The sequence below is a fragment of the Anabas testudineus genome, chromosome 17 (assembly GCF_900324465.2).
Source record: "Anabas testudineus chromosome 17, fAnaTes1.2, whole genome shotgun sequence".
In the NCBI taxonomy this organism is placed as follows: Eukaryota; Metazoa; Chordata; class Actinopteri; order Anabantiformes; family Anabantidae; genus Anabas; species Anabas testudineus.
Genome location: NC_046626.1, coordinates 19,633,739 through 19,655,949, shown reverse-complemented (window position 1 = coordinate 19,655,949; position 22,211 = coordinate 19,633,739). Strand labels below are relative to the sequence as shown.

General features: G+C 42.0%; 4 protein-coding genes across 5 annotated transcripts; all 4 read right to left on the bottom strand.

The window, feature by feature from the left end:
- Window positions 1-2,736: 2,736 nt before the first annotated feature.
- LOC117152803 (tripartite motif-containing protein 16-like) lies at window positions 2,737-4,425 on the bottom strand. Its single transcript, XM_033326416.1, has one exon. It carries the CDS (start codon window positions 4,408-4,410, stop codon window positions 2,737-2,739), a length of 1,674 nt encoding a protein of 557 aa, XP_033182307.1. The 5' UTR covers window positions 4,411-4,425.
- Window positions 4,426-7,196: 2,771 nt separating this feature from the next.
- On the bottom strand, window positions 7,197-21,267 carry LOC113172086 (tripartite motif-containing protein 16-like). Its single transcript, XM_026374907.2, has 2 exons — window positions 21,166-21,267; window positions 7,197-9,012 (listed from the first exon to the last, which is right to left on the bottom strand). Exon 2 carries the CDS (start codon window positions 8,890-8,892, stop codon window positions 7,690-7,692), a length of 1,203 nt encoding a protein of 400 aa, XP_026230692.1. The 5' UTR covers window positions 8,893-9,012; window positions 21,166-21,267; the 3' UTR covers window positions 7,197-7,689.
- Window positions 12,011-14,430, bottom strand: LOC117152971 (tripartite motif-containing protein 16-like). 2 transcript variants are annotated; one of them, XM_033326413.1, is made up of 2 exons: window positions 14,406-14,430; window positions 12,011-13,875 (listed from the first exon to the last, which is right to left on the bottom strand). In XM_033326413.1, exons 1-2 carry the CDS (start codon window positions 14,428-14,430, stop codon window positions 12,194-12,196), a joined length of 1,707 nt encoding a protein of 568 aa, XP_033182304.1. In that variant the 3' UTR covers window positions 12,011-12,193. The 2 variants fall into 2 exon arrangements, with proteins under 2 accessions (XP_033182304.1, XP_033182305.1); XM_033326414.1 differs by lacking the exon at window positions 14,406-14,430 and having other exon boundaries at window positions 12,011-13,928.
- LOC113171907 (tripartite motif-containing protein 16-like) lies at window positions 19,849-21,540 on the bottom strand. Its single transcript, XM_033326417.1, has one exon. It carries the CDS (start codon window positions 21,523-21,525, stop codon window positions 19,849-19,851), a length of 1,677 nt encoding a protein of 558 aa, XP_033182308.1. The 5' UTR covers window positions 21,526-21,540.
- Between the last annotated feature and the right edge of the window lie 671 nt (window positions 21,541-22,211).

Here is a 22,211-nt window from a genome sequence, read left to right as displayed (position 1 = left end):
TATAACATGTGGGAACTCCCGTGGTAGATAGCATGGCCTCATGTTAACAGTTCAATGTCTCTGTCACACAGTTGTTCTTTAATTGTGCAGTGTCCCGGTTTACACCACCTCACATTCACAAACACAGCCAGTCCTCCTCCTCTCCTCTTACCGCTGTCCTTCGTTCTGTCTGCCCGCAGCAGATGAAAGTTGTCCAGTAAAATGATGATGAGCGGTGTCAGCCAGGTCTCCGTGAACAGAAGGACGCTGCTCTCTCTGGATTCCCTCTGCTCTTCCCGAAGGTTGGTCCTCGGCGAGTCTTCCGAAGCAGCTCTGCGGGGATCTGGTGTCTGTTCCTCACTGTAAACAATGCGCGCACAAGTTCCAACGCACATCGTTTAATTTACAGGTTTCTGTTGTGCTAAACTTTAAAAATACATATGTATGTATAGACTATATAAACATGCCAGCAGTTGAGTAAAACTAAAAAAGTTTTAAAAGTAGAAAAAAAGTAGAAAAATTAGGAAAAGAAGAAGAAACTAGCAGCCAGCTCGACCGGCGCCGGAATGAATGAATGATAAAGTCAACGTCCAGTACAGACAATGGTAAAAAGAGTTGGAAGCTGGACTTGATGTCATCCACACGAGATGTCTCATACCATGTTGGCCCTCTTTATAATGTTTTCCACTCTTGCTTTACTTCCTCTGTCCTGGGGGGATGAAGACCATATCAAGTGTCCACTCTTGGACTGGAATGTCTCCTCAGGTGCCTGTTCTTCAGGTGCCTCTCCCTCTCCATCTGTTGACTGGTCAGTCTCCTCAACTTCTGGATCAAAATCTGTGTTGTCTTCCACTTCCGACACATCTTCCTCTATCTCTGGTTCAATTTCAGTGCCCTCTTCACCTGGACCAGAACCACTTAGACAGAGAACCCCCTGGTCAATCGCCTACTTATTGGGCTCAGACTAAAAGGAGTGCAAGGCAAACATGAAGCTATATATATGGGGTCTGTGTGAAGATGATACATTGATTAGTCTGGAAGGTGCGGTTCACGTGGAAGACAGACACAAAAGCGCGGGAAAGAGATGGGTTCACATAACAGACATCTGTCTAGTCTGTGTGACGATATGATACGTTGTTTCAGCAGGAAGTTGGTTCATGTGGGAGGATCGGCACATAAGCGCGGGAAAGAGGTGTATCCGCAAAAGACATTGTTTAGACTGATGTGTGTGTAAGTGAGTGAGTAAGTTAGTGAGTGAGTTGGGGTGGTGTGTATGGGGATATTTTCTGTGATGAAGGAGTATAATCTGGAAACCCATTCATTTCTTATGGCGGTCACTTTCGACCGGGAACACCACAGGTGTAACAAGGTTGATTAAAACACTCAAAATTCAATGAAAGAGTTTGATCATCACTTTTATATGTTCAGGTTCATAGTGTGGAGGATATCATAAGGTCTTGAGGCAATCGGATGTAAAACACAATATTTATGAGTGATTTAAGTTGCAAATGGGTCTGATTTGACACAAACACACCAGTCGGCCACCAAAAAGAAAAATAAATGAGCAAAATAAAAATACAACAAACCCCCTGTTACTGGTCTACTCTTGGGAACGTGGTGGCCAAAAACGTCTCTGCACATAGTACAATGAAACCAAACTACATTATTATTATTTCTATTGACCTAAACATCAAATGAAGAATTAAAGGAACTGAACACATCTGTAACAATTTTACAAAACAAAAGAACTGGTTATGAAAAGTTTACTAAACTTAACAAGTATTGTTATTTAGTTTCCTAAGGTATTAGTCTAGGGACTACAAAATGAGTGATTTCAGCAGGTGTGTTGAGCACTTTAGCAGAGAACTGTCTGCATGTGTTGTTCTCATTAGGGGCTGAGCCTCCATAAAGGTCTGATCCTAGAATCGCTGCCTATCCCACGTCTGACACAACTAAATATGAGGATATGGTTGAACGTAATGACACTGCTCTGTGGAACATCTGGCTGTAGATTTATCAACACATGTCCTGCTGCCTTCAAATGCTGCAGGAATGTAGAAAACTAATAAACTCAATTAATACTCTTGTTACTAAACTGTTTCTGAAGTACAACGTCACTAATTCATCTACACAATGTATTTTACTGACACTGTTCATTAAAGCTGGTAGTTTGATTCATTGTCTACATTTAATGTTAACATGTTTTTCAGGTTTCATGTAAAGATCGACTTCATTCATAGAGTTGGTTTAATGAAGACTCTCAGTTATGGGAACAAAAGATAAACAGCATCTTTACTTCTTGTCATCACAGTATTTACTGTTTTATTAGATCTGTCAAATTTACTCCATTTCAATTTACACAATGTTCAGAACAACATCCCTTTGATAAAGAACCATCAATTTCTAGGTTGGATTTCTAAGAAATCTGTTGTGATTTCTGTTCATATGCAGTGGAAGAAAAACATCAGCAGACAAATCCATTCAAACAAATATTCAACAAACGTTATGAGCAGAGAGAAGTTATTGTCATGTGGAGTAATGTCAGTTTGAGGGAAGAAAAGTTGTCATGAGCAGTGATATCCTTCATGACTAAACACAGGAAACAGCTCCAACTCAATGAATTCAACAAGAATCAAGAAATGATGAGATAATAAAGACGTTCTGACAATTCTTGTTTGATTTGACTGATTTCTGTGAAGTAATGTCACAAAAACATGAGAAAGAAAAAAGATTAAACATTAAATACATTACTTCTGTCTATTTCAGTTTACTGAACTCTGCAGTGTTTTCAAAATCTAAAACCAAAAGTCCAGCATAGAGAGGCTGAGTGAATGTGGTCTGGACTCTGTGGAGGAGAGTCATGGTTTCAGAGACGCTGTAGAAGGACAGAACACCTGCTCTGTGATCCAGGTAAACTCCTATTCTGGAGGACGGAAGACCTGAGACTGGAGTTCTGATATTGTTGTACATAAATAGGTAACTGCTGTTGTAATATCTTAATGACCAAGATTTATCATTGTATCCAAAACAACATTCAGTCCAGTTCCCTGTTCTGCTGATATTCTTGTATGCAACTGCTACTTCAACTCCTCTCCCGCTCCACTTCACCTCCCAGTAACTACGTCTAGTCAGACTCTCTCTACTCAGGACCTGGAAACATCTAGTGAATCTGTCTGTGTGACTAGAATAAGACTGTTGTTCACTAATTAATTTAACTTTTCTGTTTCCCTCAGATAATAACAGGTTTCTGTTTGCTGTGTTTCGATCTAGTGTGATTTCTTGTGAGTATTTTAAGAATCCAGCTCTGGTCTTTGGTTCTGGATTTGACAGTAAAACATCCACTTCAGTCACTGTCTGTGAGATATTTGTCCATGTCTCCCTCAGAATGTCCTGTAGTTTGTCTCTGAGCTCTGACACAGCTGCTGTCACATCCTCAAAGTATCTCAGAGGACGGATATTGATGCTGGATGAGTGTGTAGATTGACTGAGTGCTGACACTGAGGGGTAGTTGTGTAGAAACTGGTTGTGATCCTCTGTGTGTGAGAGCTGCTCCAGCTCAGCGTCTTTCCTCTTCAGCTCAGTGATCTCCTGCTCCAGCTTCTCCTGTAGCTCTTTGACTCGACCCACTTCAGTTTCCTGCTGGGATCTGATCTGCTGCTTCACATCAGACCTTCTTTTGTCAATGAGACCAATCAGCTGAGTGAAGATCTTCTCACTGTGCTCCACTGTTTTACCAGCAGAGTGATTGATAGCCTCCACCTCCTGTTGAAGCAGCTTCACCTCTTTCTCTCTGTCCTGGATTCTCTGCTGGAGTTTTTGTCGACTCCCCTCCAGCTCTCTCTGCCTCTCAGTCCTTTCTGCTGCAGCTGAGACTGTGTCGTGACCTTTATGTTGATCCACAGAGCAGAGATAACAGATACACTGCTGATCAGTACGACAGAACATCTTCATCACCTCATCGTGACGAGAGCAGATGTTCTCCTGGAGCTTCTTGGAGGGCTCCACCAGTTTGTGTTTGTCAAATGAAGGTGATTCATAATGAGGCTGAAGGTGTTTCTCACAGTATGAAACCAGACATTGAAGACAGGACTTGAGAGCTTTCAGTTTTCTCCCAGTGCAGACATCACAGGCCACATCTTCAGGTCCAGCATAGCAGTGATCAGCAGGAGCAGCTTGGAGTCCAGTCTTCTTCAGCTCCTCCACTAAAACTGCTAACATGGTGTTTTTAACCAGCACAGGTCTCGGTGTGAAGGTCTGTCTACACTGAGGGCAGCTGTAGAGTTTCTTACCATCCTCTTCATCCCAGAAACTGTTAATACAGTTCATACAGTAACTGTGTCCACAGGGAATAGTCACAGGATCCTTCAGTAGATCCAGACAGATGGAACAAGAGAAGGTTTCTCGGTCCAGCTGAACTCCTTTCTGCGCCATTTCACCTCTCAGTGTCAACAACTGTCTGAGTTTCACTTTGTTAGAAGTGAAACTAGTTTGAGCTCTGATCTCAACAACATGTGTTTGTGCAGTGAATGGAGTCTGTCAGCTCTTACACTTCACCACATGTTGGTTCCACCCATCCTCAAACTGTAGATCTGAAGAGGAGGGAACAAGGAAATAAATGGACAGAGTGGAGCTCACTGTGTTTGAGAGCAGGAAGTAAAGGGAGGGTCATCAGGCTTTGGTTCATTCCAGGAACAGGAGCGGTTTTAGAGAGAAACTGTGTTTAACCCTTTGTTGTGTTCTTACACGTTTCTGAGCATTTTATTAACTTTAATTAGTTTTAATTCATTAAAGTCTAATGACTCAGTAAATTCATTCCACTTTAAATAAAGGTACCATGAACTACACACTAGGAAACGGCATGATCTCTGAACCTAAAACAACAAGTCAGCTGCTCATTTCATTCCAGGAGATCAAGATACAAATATAGACCAGTGTGGATTCACTGACAAACTGTACTGACAGAACCAACCGTAAACCATCACAAACTAAACTGACAGCTGTTTTTCTCCTTGAATGTTTTTAGTGCGTCATAATTGATAAGTTTCACATTAACATTACTGTCGCTGAAAGAAAAAAGCTTGTCAGAAACTATTTACACCAAATTTTCAGCTTCAGCTCTGCCAAATACTTCTAATTTGTTCTGCAGTACCGCTTTGAAACACTTGGTGTCAGTGCTACATATTGTTCCTTTAAGTATAATCTTCCATCACTTTACATGTTAAATGATGGTAAATACTGTAATTTAAAGAAACTCAGACTTTATGTGGCATCATTTGAATCAAACATGAGTTGTCTATGATTACAACAAAATCCTAAAATGTGTTTTTTTTGTAAACAATAAAGTTACAAAAGTAGTAAATATATAATAAAATATATTAAACAAAATGAATATAATGTCACTCTGGGTTATTCTTGATGCTTTAATATATATTTTAAGTTCATTTTGTTATTCATATGATGAATTATAATAAAGTTCCCTGAAACATTGTTAATGTAGAGACAGTAAAGATAGATTTAATTTAACCTTTGAATAACTGAGTAAATGTTTTAATAACATCTGGATTAAAACATTATAACCCAGGGGTGTTTGTCTGTGAGGTAACAGAGCTAAACACTGAACCTGTGTAAAAACCTCAGTGTGAGGTTTAATCTTGATTAAAATATGGAGTCTGACACAAAGTCTGTTGTTTTATGACAGAATCTGTTCAGTTCTTGATCTCGTGTCCATTTGTAGGACTCTGGTCTCAGTTTCAGTGACTGAAGTCACAAATTTAGTGGAATCACAAAACAAATGACAGAGAACTCAGCTAATTTCTCTGTGACAACATATAATAGAGAAGAAAGTTGAAAAGAGACACTGACAAATGTTCCTGTGCTCTTAACGTGAACTTCGTGTGCTGTGTGGAGTTTCAGGAGAAAAACTGTCTCAGTTTTATTTTCATATTAGGCTCAAAATGTCTCCATCAGCTTTGAACCAGATCCTGACATGAAGACAGGTGATAAGACTTTCTCCATCTTTCTAAACAAATGTACTTTATTACATTAACCTGCAGGTTGGCAACTAATTCAATGATTCTAGTTCATTAAATTAGTCCCACTAACAAAAATGAAGCAACCATAAGATCAAAACTCAGTCCATCAACCAACTTACAACAGGGGCGAGGCGAGAACATAGTCCAACTACAGCAGAGGTGGTAACAGGCAGGAAGAGTGAAGTCCAAACACGCTGAAGCAACAGAGGAACAGGACGACGTGGGAGAGGAGAACTTCCACTGTGGACCTTGATTGAGTGTGAACAAGGGGAGTGAGAGAAAAAACAAAAACAAAATCAAACAAAGAGCTGTGACAGATGCCGTTAGCAGCCTGAATGTTAGTAGCTCAAAACATAAACCATGGTGATATTTGAATTCTATAATTCTATAGACAATGCTGCAACTACAATAAAATCCCATTTAAAACGGCCACAAGTCAAAGTACCACCGTGATGTGTACTTGTGTACTTACATGTGTACTTACATGTTTCTAAGCATTTTTTTAAAAACTGGAAAACAACCCTAGAGGCCAGCTTCAAGCCTATTGTCCAAGTCAACATCAAGTGCAGCATATACCAAGGAGATGCAATATTCTGGAAACTTGTATTTTTATACCAGCTCCAGTAACACTGAGTGTCTCAAATTGTGGAATATACTGTGTCTGACCTCTGGAAACATTGTGGACAACTGTCTGCTTTTTGTTCCTTTTGTTTTGTAATGGTAAGAGTCATGAGGAAAAAGAGGAAGAAAAAAAGAAGACAGAGTAAAAAATACAAAACGGTTCTATGATGCAGTGTTGAAGAAGATAATCCAGCACCGTAAAAAATACTGTAAAACAGAGCAACAAGTCCATTAAAGTCCTGTTCTCTTTCTATTTACAACATATAATAGTCGGGTTAGAGTCTTATGCACAGTGATGTAGTTGGGTGGTAAGAACATTATAAGGGAAAGAGGAAGAGAGAGCACAAAGAGAGAAGAAGAACCAGGTGGGAAAGTGGTCAAATGGTTTCAGTCAATCACAGTGAGAAGAAAAAGGCACTAATTCATCTACACAATGTATTTTACTGACGCTGTTCATTAAAGCTGGTAGTTTGATTCATTGTCTACATTTAATGTTAACATGTATTTAAGGTTTCATGTAAAGATCGACTTCATTCATAGAGTTGGTTTAATGAAGACTCTCAGTTATGGGAACAAAAGATAAACAGCATCTTTACTTCTTGTCATCACAGTATTTACTGTTTTATTAGATCTGTCAAATTTACTCCATTTCAATTTACACAATGTTCAGAACAACATCCCTTTGATAAAGAACCATCAATTTCTAGGTTGGATTTCTAAGAAATCTGTTGTGATTTCTGTTCATATGCAGTGGAAGAAAAACATCAGCAGACAAATCCATTCAAAGAAATATTCAACAAACGATATGAGCAGAGAGAAGTTATTGTCATGTGGAGTAATGTCAGTTTGAGGAAAGAAAAGTTGTCATGAGCAGTGATATCCTTCATGACTAAACACAGGAAACAGCTCCAACTCAATGAATTCAAGAATAATCAAGAAATGATGAGATAATAAAGACGTTCTGACAATTCTTGTTTGATTTGACTCATTTCTGTGAAGTAATGTCTCAAAAACATGAGGAAGAAATAAGATTAAACATTAAATACATTACTTCTGTCTATTTCAGTTTACTGAACTCTGCAGTGTCTCCAGCATAATAAGGAAGCCAAAATCCAGCATAGAGAGGCTGAGTGAATGTGGTCTGGACTCTGTGGAGGAGAGTCATGGTTTCAGAGACGCTGTAGAAGGACAGAACACCTGCTCTGTGATCCAGGTAAACTCCTATTCTGGAGGACGGAGGACCTGAGACTGGAGTTTTAATATTGTTGTACATAAATTGGTAACTGCTGTTGTCACATATTAATGACCAAGATTTATCATTGTATCCAAATCCACATTCCTTCCCGCTCCCTGTTCTGCTGATATTCTTGTATGCGACTGCTACATAAACTCTTGTCCCGCTCCACTTCACCTCCCAGTAACAACGTCCAGTCAGACTCTCTCTACTCAGGACCTGCAAACATGTAGTGAATCTGTCTGTGTGACTAGAATAAGACTGTTGTTGACTCGTTAATGTAACTTTTCTGTTTCCCTCAGATAATAACAGGTTTCTGTTTGCTGTGTTTGGATCCAGTGTGATTTCTTGTGAGTATTTTAAGAATCCAGCTCTGGTCTTTGGTTCTGTTTTTGGATTTGACAGTAAAACATCCACTTCAGTCTCTGTCTGTGAGATATTTGTCCATGTCTCCCTCAGAATGTCCTGTAGTTTGTCTCTGAGCTCTGACACAGCTGCTGTCACATCCTCAAAGTATCTCAGAGGACGGATATTGATGCTGGATGAGTGTGTAGATTGACTGAGTGCTGACACTGAGGGGTAGTTGTGTAGAAACTGGTTGTGATCCTCTGTGTGTGAGAGCTGCTCCAGCTCAGCGTCTTTCCTCTTCAGCTCAGTGATCTCCTGCTCCAGCTTCTCCTGAAGCTCTTTGACTCGACTCACTTCAGTTTCCTGCTGGGATCTGATCTGCTGCTTCACATCAGACCTTCTTTTGTCAATGAGACCAATCAGCTGAGTGAAGATCTTCTCACTGTGCTCCACTGTTTTACCAGCAGAGTGATTGATAGCCTCCACCTCCTGTTGAAGCAGCTTCACCTCTTTCTCTCTGTCCTGGATTCTCTGCTGGAGTTTTTGTCGACTCCCCTCCAGCTCTCTCTGCCTCTCAGTCCTTTCTGCTGCAGCTGAGACTGTGTCGTGACCTTTATGTTGATCCACAGAGCAGAGATAACAGATACACTGCTGATCAGTACGACAGAACATCTTCATCACCTCATCGTGACGAGAGCAGATGTTCTCCTGGAGCTTCTTGGAGGGCTCCACCAGTTTGTGTTTCTTTAAAGGAGCTACATCATAATGAGGCTGAAGGTGTTTCTCACAGTATGAAACCAGACATTGAAGACAGGACTTGAGAGCTTTCAGTTTTCTCCCAGTGCAGAAAGAGCTGTGGCATTGGACACCATGTTGTTTGCACGCATCCATATACTGACAGATCTGTGGGGAGGAGGGAACACAGCAACATACTGAGAAGGTGGAGCTTGTTGTGTTAGAAAGCAGGAAACATGGGGAATTTTTTTAGAGAAACCTTTTACAAGAGACTGGATGTGTTCACTGTCTTTCACGCCGTGCAGTAAAAATTAGATATGTATTGTAGCTGAAATATCTTTTACACTCAGCTCACAACAGTTATTAACGTTATTCACATTTTTCAGTACTGTGATAATTAGATACAAGTTTGGTTGTGGCTGTTCATAAAGTCACTGAACAGTAGTACGAATGTCACATTGAGCATTGATCTGTTTTTTCTGTCCTGTCCATTTAGTCAAGGTCATCAGACAGCAGCTCCTCTGTGTATACGGAGCACAGGAGTCTGCTGACTGGGGCCAAAATCCACAGATGGAAAATCTGAAGAATGACAATTGAGACAAGTTCATTTAAATGAAGGGTTGTTGTAAAAATGTAGATACACTGGAAGAAAACAAGATTATGTGAGAAGAGGGAGTAGAGACTGGAAATGAAAAGAATTCAAACCAAGTACTGTAGAAAATACTGATTAGTTATGGGACTGAATACTGGAAATCAAACTGAGGTTTGGACAAATTGTGTTCACATGTTTGTTCTCACTGTTTAAAACAACTAATAAAGAGGAGAATGGTCACACTCTCTATTACATCTTCTTCATTTGATCCACTTTAAAACATGTTAACTTTACACTTTATACTGTTAAAGAACAAACTCGCTGGTTCTGAACCTTTTGGGCTCTGTCACGAGCTGGATGAAGGACTCCATGACCAGAGATTACACAGGACAGGACCAAGTTTTCCATTTTTATTTCTAGCAGCAGAACAACTGTAAGTCAATGAATTCAACAGTCACTAGATGGGAGGAGATGGCGCAGGGTGAGTATGGAGGTGTGGGTGGGAACCAGAAGTGATTACTGACCGGAAGTGACATCACGGCCCAGATGGCCTACCAACGGGAAGCACATGGAACAAATGGAGGACAACGGAAATGGTGAATGTCAGGAGTGGCAGCTGACAAATGGTGGAGAGTGTCCAGGAGAGTAACAAGAGTTCAGAGCACAATAAGAAAAAAGTCCAAACTTTAACACAGAATGACCAAATCCAATCTCCAAAACACAGCATGTACATCTGGGGTGATGTACAAAGGTAGTCCAACCAATAAATCCAACAGGCTAATCTCGGAGATCAGGGGCAGTCCAGGTCATACACAGTGAAACAGTACTACAGAGGTCCAGCAGGCAAAATCCTCAACAGAAAAACAATCCAGGTCAAAACACAAAAGAGGTCCAAACAGTCTGAGGAGGGAAAGGAATCAACGAGGGAGAGAACAGATCAAAGGAAAACACTCACAAAACCAGAGGGGTAGACCGCAGGCAGGGTCAGGTCAGGCTGGTCCAGTGAGGGGAATCCGGTAGAGACAGGGTACAAGGGGTGCAGGTCCGAGAAGGGGAATCGGGCAGTGACGGGCTCAGGTTCACTACTGTGAAAAGGGGGAAATAAAGGAGAGCAAGCAGAACTCACAGTACAAGGGGATCAGGCGGGAGACAGGGTCCAGGGCAGGCAGACTCCGAAATAACAAAATGACAGTCCAAGGGAAACGCTGCATAGTACCTGTTCAGAGACTGAGGTCAGACTATCTGGCAGGGGAGGAAGGTGTGCAGGTCTGTATATGTAGTCTGGGGGAAACCAGGTACAGTCAATCAGGTGAGTGAAGGTAATCAGGCTGGGAGGAGGAAACAGGAAGTTGCCCAAATAAGGGCACCGGGAAAAGACAGGCAGCAAGGAGCCCGACACCATGACAGGCTCGTAGCCCCTATTAGAAACAGGCTGTGGCTCCTTCTCATGTAAAGAAGTTGTCAGACGTCTGCCCTCTGAACTTCTCACATGGTTTCATACTGTTTGAGGCCTAAACACCTAAAGTCGTCTAGTGTTAACCAGCTCATCTCGAGGGGAACAAGGGTCCAATCTCTTCGTTGAGAACCGCATGATTCCTAACTGGAAGTAGGAGTTAAAACCAGTTACAACAGTAAAACACTGTTTAAACACAGATGCTTCAGTTTTAATAATCTAATAATGTAAAATCCATGTCGTGGGATATTTTTCTGCAGATGAAGTACTTATACATGTGACACTTTAAGTACATTTGATCTGATACTGCTAATATACTTTTATTTAAGTGGGATTTCAAAAGCAGGACTTGCTTCTAATGGTGTATTTGACACTAATGAATTGTTATTTTATTTGTAAATGATCTAATTACAGAAATGTGAAGACTTTGATGTTGCATTCAGGTCACATGGGATAAATGAAAGAATCGAGTTTCCAGTTTACAACTTTTATTCACATTAGCTTTCGGATTATAAACAGAACTTTGGATTTTGCCTTAAAGTTCTCAGACTTCTTCTCTTCTGATGGACAAACATAGAAAACATACAATTTAAATAATAATTTCATGATTACATGATTAGACCTGATAAAACCAGCATATTTTCATATAAAAACTGTGTCTCTTGGCCGATTGATAAAATTTCACAGGAACAACACAAATATCCAACAAAAATCAGTTTTGATTAAGAAAATATCAATCTCCTCATTTTTAAGATCACAGTAATTCCACTTTTTTAAAAACTCAATTGTACCTCATATATATACATATATATCCCCCTTTGCACGTGTATGAACAAGTGCAAAGAAAGTTAAACAATGTAAATGTAAATGTTATATGTCAAATGGAATTACAGATTTCTTAAACACAGGTCTGGTAGTTTCTTTGCTGAAGCTCATGAAGTAGATAAAAACAACAAAGTACCGTTACTGTACATCAATACAACTCTCTGACAAACATTTAGAGCACAAAGACATTTAGAGCACAAAGACATTTAGATGTTGGTGTCCTCCATGGCTGAACACACTGAAGATGGAACAACAACAGAAAGAAACTGAAACAGAACAAAAAATGAAAGATGGCAAAATTGAACAAATTCTATTTAAGTGACCTCTGCTATGTATTTTTGACAATAACCAACTGAATCTTAAATAGATTTTATCTAGTTGACTTTACAGAACTCAGCATTGACTCCGAAACTTACAAAGCAAAGTCCAGCATAGAGAGGCTGAGTGAATGTGGTCTGGACTCTGTGGAGGAGAGTCATGGTTTCAGAGACGCTGTAGAAGGACAGAACACCTGCTCTGTGATCCAGGTAAACTCCTATTCTGGAGGACGGAGGACCTGAGACTGGAGTTTGGCTACTGTTGTGCCAAATTTGGTAACTGCTGTCGTCACATATTAATGACCAAGATTTATCATTTAATCCAAATGTACATTCCTTCCAGTTCCCTGTTCTGCTGATATTCTTGTATGCGACTGCTACAAAAACTCCTCCTGTCCCGCTCCACTCCACCTCCCAGTAACAACGTCCAGTCAGACTCTCTCTACTCAGGACCTGGAAACAATAAGTGAATCTGTCTGTGTGACTAGAATAAGACTGTTGTTGATTCATTAATGTAACTTTTCTGTTTCCCTCAGATAATAACAGGTTTCTGTTTGCTGTGTTTGGATCCAGTGTGATTTCTTGTGAGTATTTTAAGAATCCAGCTCTGGTCTTTGGTTCTGGATTTGACAGTAAAACATCCACTTCAGTCACTGTCTGTGAGATATTTGTCCATGTCTCCCTCAGAATGTCCTGTAGTTTGTCTCTGAGCTCTGACACAGCTGCTGTCACATCCTCAAAGTATCTCAGAGGACGGATATTGATGCTGGATGAGTGTGTAGATTGACTGAGTGCTGACACTGAGGGGTAGTTGTGTAGAAACTGGTTGTGATCCTCTGTGTGTGAGAGCTGCTCCAGCTCAGCGTCTTTCCTCTTCAGCTCAGTGATCTCCTGCTCCAGCTTCTCCTGAAGCTCTTTGACTCGACTCACTTCAGTTTCCTGCTGGGATCTGATCTGCTGCTTCACATCAGACCTTCTTTTGTCAATGAGACCAATCAGCTGAGTGAAGATCTTCTCACTGTGCTCCACTGTTTTACCAGCAGAGTGATTGATAGCCTCCACCTCCTGTTGAAGCAGCTTCACCTCTTTCTCTCTGTCCTGGATTCTCTGCTGGAGTTTTTGTCGACTCCCCTCCAGCTCTCTCTGCCTCTCAGTCCTTTCTGCTGCAGCTGAGACTGTGTCGTGGCCTTTATGTTGATCCACAGAGCAGAGATAACAGATACACTGCTGATCAGTACGACAGAACATCTTCTTCACCTCATCGTGACGAGAGCAGATGTTCTCCTGGAGCTTCTTGGAGGGCTCCACCAGTTTGTGTTTCTTTAACTGAGCTACATCATAATGAGGCTGAAGGTGTTTCTCACAGTATGAAACCAGACATTGAAGACAGGACTTGAGAGCTTTCAGTTTTCTCCCAGTGCAGACATCACAGGCCACATCTTCAGGTCCAGCATAGCAGTGATCAGCAGGAGCAGCTTGGAGTCCAGTCTTCTTCAGCTCCTCCACTAAAACTGCTAACATGGTGCTTTTAACCAGCACAGGTCTCGGTGTGAAGGTCTGTCTACACTGAGGGCAGCTGTAGAGTTTCTTACCTTTATCAACATCCCAGAAACTGTTAATACAGTTCATACAGTAACTGTGTCCACAGGGAATAGTCACAGGATCCTTCAGTAGATCCAGACAGATGGAACAAGAGAAGGTTTCTCGGTCCAGCTGAACTCCTTTCTGCGCCATTTCACCTCTCAGTGTCAACAACTGTCTGAGTTTCACTTTCTCAGAACTGAACTAGTTTGAGCTCTGATCTCAACATGTGTTTCTGCCTGATCGCCAAACCTAAAATAACAACAAGTCAGCTGCTCATTTCATTCCAGGAGGTCAAGATAAAATAGCACAGAAACCAGCAGCACTTTATTATTTCTATACAAATATAGACCAGTGTGGATTCACTGACAAACTGTACTGACAGAACCAACCGTAAACCATCAAACTAAACTGACAGCTGTTTTTCTCCTTGAATGTTTTTAGTGTGTCATAATTGATAAGTTTCACATTAACATTACTGTAGCTGAAAGAAAAAAACTCGTCAGAAGATATTTACACCAAATTTTCAGCTTCATCTCTGTCAAAAATTTTTAATTTGGTCTGCAGTACCGCTTTGAAACACTTGGTGTCAGTGCTGCATAAGTTTAACCTGTAAATGAATCAAACGTCTCTGCATTGTTCTAGATAAACAGTAAGATAATTATTAATTCCTCATCCAGCTGATTACTTTGCAGAAACATCACAACAAACATGAACAGTACATACGGTTATATACACATACACATTATTTAACCTGCTACATGACTTGTGTCTGTTTGAGCTTACAAAACTCTGTAGTGTTGCTAAAAGAGTCATAAAGATAAGATTAATTAAAGACGAAAGACTATACTGGCTCAGTCTGAGATAAATAAACTAAACTACGAAACCTGATAGTACAAACAGTACAGTAATAAATAAAATATATACATGTAAGTACAATATATGTATTTGTAGCAGTATGAGTATGTACAGTTTATGGATATTACTGGATAGCAGTGTTGAAAATGTATATTGTAAAGTTGGTTTATGATTATTGCACAGGTGTAATATGAGTATCAACAGTGTTCATTGTACAGTCTGACTGCAGCAGGGAGAAAAGAGCTGCGTAATCTCTCCTTCGTACAGCGAGGGTGAATCAGTCTGTCACTGGAGCTGCTCCCTAGAGCAAACAGGGCGTCCTGCAGTGGGTGAGACTTGTGGTCCAGCATGGATGTCAGTTTTGCCAGGACCCTTCTCTTACCCACCTCTCGCACTGAGTCCAAGGGACAGCCCAGGACAGAGCTGGACTTCTTGATTACTTTGTCCAGCTTTTTCCTCTCCCTCTCTGTGTTGCTGCTGCTCCAGCAGGCCACACCGTACAGGATGGCTGATGCCACTACAGAGTCATAGAAGGTCTTCAGGAGTGCTCCCTTCACTCCAAAAGACCGCAGTCTCCTCAAGAGGTACAACCTGCTCTGACCCTTCCTGAACAGTGCATCCGTGTTATGAGTCCAGTCTAGTTTATTGTTTGGGTGAACACCCAGGTACTTATAAGGGTCCACTCTCTCAATATCTGTTCCCTGTATGCTCACCGGTGAGAGGACAGCAGACTGCCATTGGCAAAAATCCACCACCATCTCCTTGGTTTTCTTCAGAAGGTGGTTTTGCCGACACCAGGCCACAAAGTTCTGCGTAAGTCCTCTGTTGTGCCTGAAGTCTGCAGTGTAGAGGGTGAAGAGGAAGGGGGCCAGAACAGTCCCCTGGGGGGCTCCCACACTACAGGTCAGCCAGTCAGACATACAGTCCCGGGCTCTCACAAACTGTGGCCTATTTGTGAAATAGTCAAGAATCCACTCAAGGATCAAGGTCCATGCCAGCCCTCTCCAATTTGTCTTTCAAAAGCACCGGCTGGATGGTGTTAAAAGCACTCGAGAAATCAAAAAACATGATCCTTACAGTGCTGCCGGGCTTCTCCAGGTGATTAAGAGCACAGTGTAGAAGGAAGATGACAGCATCCTCTACTCTGATGCCAGGTCGGTAGGCAAATTGCAGTGGGTCTGCTGGAAGGGCCCACTGTGGAGCGAAGGTGGCCTAGGACCAGTCTCTCCAGTGTCTTCATCAGTTGTCACGTAAGGGCCACTGGTCTGAAGCTGCTGGGATCTCTGGCATGTGGTGTCTTAGGCACAGGTACCACACAGGAGGTCTTCCAAAGTTGTGGTACCACCCTCAGCTTTAGGCTCAGGTTAAAGACATGCTCCATAACGCCACACAGTTCATTAGCGCAGGTCTTAAGGAGTCTGGAGCTGATGACATCTGGTCCGGCTGCTTTCTTTGCCTTGATCTTCCTCAGCTCTTTTCTCACCTGGGCAGCTGAAAAGAACAGGGGTGAGCAGGGGGGCTCTGTACTGCAGGGGTGGCTGAGTCCAGTGAGATGTGAAGTGGTTTGGTGAGATGGGCCGGAGGTGTGAAGGGCTAATGCTGTGGGTGGTAGTCCAGGTGGAGTGGTTTGCTGAGATGGGCCAGAGGTGTGAAGGGTTATTGCTGTGGGGGGGTAATCCTGGTGTCGAGGAGTTTGAATGAGACTGTGTGGGGGTCAAAGCGGGTGCTTGATCAAACCTATTGAAATGCAGGTTCAGATCGTTGACCCACCTCAGGTCCCCCTCCGGCTGTGAGTGGGGTGATTTGTAGCCGGTGATGGTTTCCAGGCTTCTCCACACCCCACTGATGTTCTGCTGCTTCAGCTGCTCCTCCATCTTCCTCCTGTAGTTGGTCTTCCCCTCCCGGATCTTCCTCCTAAGCTCCTTCTGCATCCTCTTTAGCTCCTCCTTGTCCCCAGATCTGAAAGCTCTCTTCTTCTCCTTTAGGAGAGCTTTAATATCCAGGGTAATCCACGGCTTGTTGTTTGCAAAACACCGTACCACCTTGGAGGGGACAGTGTTTTCAAAGCAAAAGTTTATGTAGTCCGTTATGCAGTCAGTGGGGCCACTGATGTCCTCCCCATGTGGGTCACAAAGCTCCATTCACACAGTGGTGTCGAAACAGTCCCTGAGATCCTCCTCGCTCTCAGCAGTCCACCTCTTCACTGTACGGGGCACCACCGGCTGCCTGTGTACAACAGGTTTATACACAGGCTGGAGATGTACAATGTTGTGGTCGGCTCTCCCCAGGGGAGGGAGGGAGGATGCACAGTATGCCTCCTTGGCGTTGGAATAAAACAAGTCCAATATTTTATTGTCTCTGGTGGGACAGGTGACATACTGTGTGTATGTAAGCAGAACAGATGTGGGAGGCGCATGGTTGAAGTCCCCAGAGATGAGGAAAACGGCCTGTGGGTGCTGTGTCTGCAGCCTGCTGGTGACCGAGAGTGTCAGAGGCTGTGTCAGCGTTAGCAGAGGGAGGACGTACACAGCAATTACTATAACATGTGGGAACTCCCGTGGTAGATAGCATGGCCTCATGTTAACAGTTCAATGTCTCTGTCACACAGTTGTTCTTTAATTGTGCAGTGTCCCGGTTTACACCACCTCACATTCACAAACACAGCCAGTCCTCCTCCTCTCCTCTTACCGCTGTCCTTCGTTCTGTCTGCCCGCAGCAGATGAAAGTTGTCCAGTAAAATGATGATGAGCGGTGTCAGCCAGGTCTCCGTGAACAGAAGGACGCTGCTCTCTCTGGATTCCCTCTGCTCTTCCCGAAGGTTGGTCCTCGGCGAGTCTTCTGAAGCAGCTCTGCGGGGATCTGGTGTCTGTTCCTCACTGTAAACAATGCGCGCACAAGTTCCAACGCACATCGTTTAATTTACAGGTTTCTGTTGTGCTAAACTTTAAAAATACATATGTATGTATAGACTATATAAACATGCCAGCAGTTGAGTAAAACTAAAAAAGTTTTAAAAGTAGAAAAAAAGTAGAAAAATTAGGAAAAGAAGAAGAAACTAGCAGCCAGCTCGACCGGCGCCGGAATGAATGAATGATAAAGTCAACGTCCAGTACAGACAATGGTAAAAAGAGTTGGAAGCTGGACTTGATGTCATCCACACGAGATGTCTCATACCATGTTGGCCCTCTTTATAATGTTTTCCACTCTTGCTTTACTTCCTCTGTCCTGGGGGGATGAAGACCATATCAAGTGTCCACTCTTGGACTGGAATGTCTCCTCAGGTGCCTGTTCTTCAGGTGCCTCTCCCTCTCCATCTGTTGACTGGTCAGTCTCCTCAACTTCTGGATCAAAATCTGTGTTGTCTTCCACTTCCGACACATCTTCCTCTATCTCTGGTTCAATTTCAGTGCCCTCTTCACCTGGACCAGAACCACTTAGACAGAGAACCCCCTGGTCAATCGCCTACTTATTGGGCTCAGACTAAAAGGAGTGCAAGGCAAACATGAAGCTATATATATGGGGTCTGTGTGAAGATGATACATTGATTAGTCTGGAAGGTGCGGTTCACGTGGAAGACAGACACAAAAGCGCGGGAAAGAGATGGGTTCACATAACAGACATCTGTCTAGTCTGTGTGACGATATGATACGTTGTTTCAGCAGGAAGTTGGTTCATGTGGGAGGATCGGCACATAAGCGCGGGAAAGAGGTGTATCCGCAAAAGACATTGTTTAGACTGATGTGTGTGTAAGTGAGTGAGTAAGTTAGTGAGTGAGTTGGGGTGGTGTGTATGGGGATATTTTCTGTGATGAAGGAGTATAATCTGGAAACCCATTCATTTCTTATGGCGGTCACTTTCGACCGGGAACACCACAGGTGTAACAAGGTTGATTAAAACACTCAAAATTCAATGAAAGAGTTTGATCATCACTTTTATATGTTCAGGTTCATAGTGTGGAGGATATCATAAGGTCTTGAGGCAATCGGATGTAAAACACAATATTTATGAGTGATTTAAGTTGCAAATGGGTCTGATTTGACACAAACACACCAGTCGGCCACCAAAAAGAAAAATAAATGAGCAAAATAAAAATACAACAAACCCCCTGTTACTGGTCTACTCTTGGGAACGTGGTGGCCAAAAACGTCTCTGCACATAGTACAATGAAACCAAACTACATTATTATTATTTCTATTGACCTAAACATCAAATGAAGAATTAAAGGAACTGAACACATCTGTAACAATTTTACAAAACAAAAGAACTGGTTATGAAAAGTTTACTAAACTTAACAAGTATTGTTATTTAGTTTCCTAAGGTATTAGTCTAGGGACTACAAAATGAGTGATTTCAGCAGGTGTGTTGAGCACTTTAGCAGAGAACTGTCTGCATGTGTTGTTCTCATTAGGGGCTGAGCCTCCATAAAGGTCTGATCCTAGAATCGCTGCCTATCCCACGTCTGACACAACTAAATATGAGGATATGGTTGAACGTAATGACACTGCTCTGTGGAACATCTGGCTGTAGATTTATCAACACATGTCCTGCTGCCTTCAAATGCTGCAGGAATGTAGAAAACTAATAAACTCAATTAATACTCTTGTTACTAAACTGTTTCTGAAGTACAACGTCACTAATTCATCTACACAATGTATTTTACTGACACTGTTCATTAAAGCTGGTAGTTTGATTCATTGTCTACATTTAATGTTAACATGTTTTTCAGGTTTCATGTAAAGATCGACTTCATTCATAGAGTTGGTTTAATGAAGACTCTCAGTTATGGGAACAAAAGATAAACAGCATCTTTACTTCTTGTCATCACAGTATTTACTGTTTTATTAGATCTGTCAAATTTACTCCATTTCAATTTACACAATGTTCAGAACAACATCCCTTTGATAAAGAACCATCAATTTCTAGGTTGGATTTCTAAGAAATCTGTTGTGATTTCTGTTCATATGCAGTGGAAGAAAAACATCAGCAGACAAATCCATTCAAACAAATATTCAACAAACGTTATGAGCAGAGAGAAGTTATTGTCATGTGGAGTAATGTCAGTTTGAGGGAAGAAAAGTTGTCATGAGCAGTGATATCCTTCATGACTAAACACAGGAAACAGCTCCAACTCAATGAATTCAACAAGAATCAAGAAATGATGAGATAATAAAGACGTTCTGACAATTCTTGTTTGATTTGACTGATTTCTGTGAAGTAATGTCACAAAAACATGAGAAAGAAAAAAGATTAAACATTAAATGCATTACTTCTGTCTATTTCAGTTTACTGAACTCTGCAGTGTTTTCAAAATCTAAAACCAAAAGTCCAGCATAGAGAGGCTGAGTGAATGTGGTCTGGACTCTGTGGAGGAGAGTCATGGTTTCAGAGACGCTGTAGAAGGACAGAACACCTGCTCTGTGATCCAGGTAAACTCCTATTCTGGAGGACGGAAGACCTGAGACTGGAGTTCTGATATTGTTGTACATAAATAGGTAACTGCTGTTGTAATATCTTAATGACCAAGATTTATCATTGTATCCAAAACAACATTCAGTCCAGTTCCCTGTTCTGCTGATATTCTTGTATGCAACTGCTACTTCAACTCCTTCTGTCCCGCTCCACTTCACCTCCCAGTAACTACGTCTAGTCAGACTCTCTCTACTCAGGACCTGGAAACATCTAGTGAATCTGTCTGTGTGACTAGAATAAGACTGTTGTTCACTAATTAATTTAACTTTTCTGTTTCCCTCAGATAATAACAGGTTTCTGTTTGCTGTGTTTCGATCTAGTGTGATTTCTTGTGAGTATTTTAAGAATCCAGCTCTGGTCTTTGGTTCTGGATTTGACAGTAAAACATCCACTTCAGTCACTGTCTGTGAGATATTTGTCCATGTCTCCCTCAGAATGTCCTGTAGTTTGTCTCTGAGCTCTGACACAGCTGCTGTCACATCCTCAAAGTATCTCAGAGGACGGATATTGATGCTGGATGAGTGTGTAGATTGACTGAGTGCTGACACTGAGGGGTAGTTGTGTAGAAACTGGTTGTGATCCTCTGTGTGTGAGAGCTGCTCCAGCTCAGCGTCTTTCCTCTTCAGCTCAGTGATCTCCTGCTCCAGCTTCTCCTGTAGCTCTTTGACTCGACCCACTTCAGTTTCCTGCTGGGATCTGATCTGCTGCTTCACATCAGACCTTCTTTTGTCAATGAGACCAATCAGCTGAGTGAAGATCTTCTCACTGTGCTCCACTGTTTTACCAGCAGAGTGATTGATAGCCTCCACCTCCTGTTGAAGCAGCTTCACCTCTTTCTCTCTGTCCTGGATTCTCTGCTGGAGTTTTTGTCGACTCCCCTCCAGCTCTCTCTGCCTCTCAGTCCTTTCTGCTGCAGCTGAGACTGTGTCGTGACCTTTATGTTGATCCACAGAGCAGAGATAACAGATACACTGCTGATCAGTACGACAGAACATCTTCATCACCTCATCGTGACGAGAGCAGATGTTCTCCTGGAGCTTCTTGGAGGGCTCCACCAGTTTGTGTTTGTCAAATGAAGGTGATTCATAATGAGGCTGAAGGTGTTTCTCACAGTATGAAACCAGACATTGAAGACAGGACTTGAGAGCTTTCAGTTTTCTCCCAGTGCAGACATCACAGGCCACATCTTCAGGTCCAGCATAGCAGTGATCAGCAGGAGCAGCTTGGAGTCCAGTCTTCTTCAGCTCCTCCACTAAAACTGCTAACATGGTGTTTTTAACCAGCACAGGTCTCGGTGTGAAGGTCTGTCTACACTGAGGGCAGCTGTAGAGTTTCTTACCATCCTCTTCATCCCAGAAACTGTTAATACAGTTCATACAGTAACTGTGTCCACAGGGAATAGTCACAGGATCCTTCAGTAGATCCAGACAGATGGAACAAGAGAAGGTTTCTCGGTCCAGCTGAACTCCTTTCTGCGCCATTTCACCTCTCAGTGTCAACAACTGTCTGAGTTTCACTTTGTTAGAAGTGAAACTAGTTTGAGCTCTGATCTCAACAACATGTGTTTGTGCAGTGAATGGAGTCTGTCAGCTCTTACACTTCACCACATGTTGGTTCCACCCATCCTCAAACTGTAGATCTGAAGAGGAGGGAACAAGGAAATAAATGGACACAGTGGAGCTCACTGTGTTTGGGAGCAGGAAGTAAAGGGAGGGTTATCAGGCTTTGGTTCATTCCTAGAACAGGAGCGGTTATAGAGAATTATAAGTTCTCATCAGGATCTGTTTTTGTAGCTGAAGTGAAGATGACCTCGAGTTGATTTTTTTAAAATTAGCCCTTCTATTCTTTATTATTCTATTTTATTCTGTTTTTTTTCACTTCTGTTTATCAAAAGTTCTCATTGGTGTGAATTGTTGCTCATAAATGTTAAATACAGTTCATCTTGTCCATTCAAACTAACATAAAACCATCATAAATACTCAGCATTTAGTACGACTGAGTTCCTGCATCTCTGCCTGTGGGATGTGGTGCATCATCCTTTCTTCGTAAACGTGATGGTTCACGTATCCAATCATTATCACAAATACTAAGACGAAGGCTGAAATCAATGACAGAGTGGAGCTTGTGTGTCAGAGCTGAAAGAAGAAGAGGATTTCAGGCTCAGATT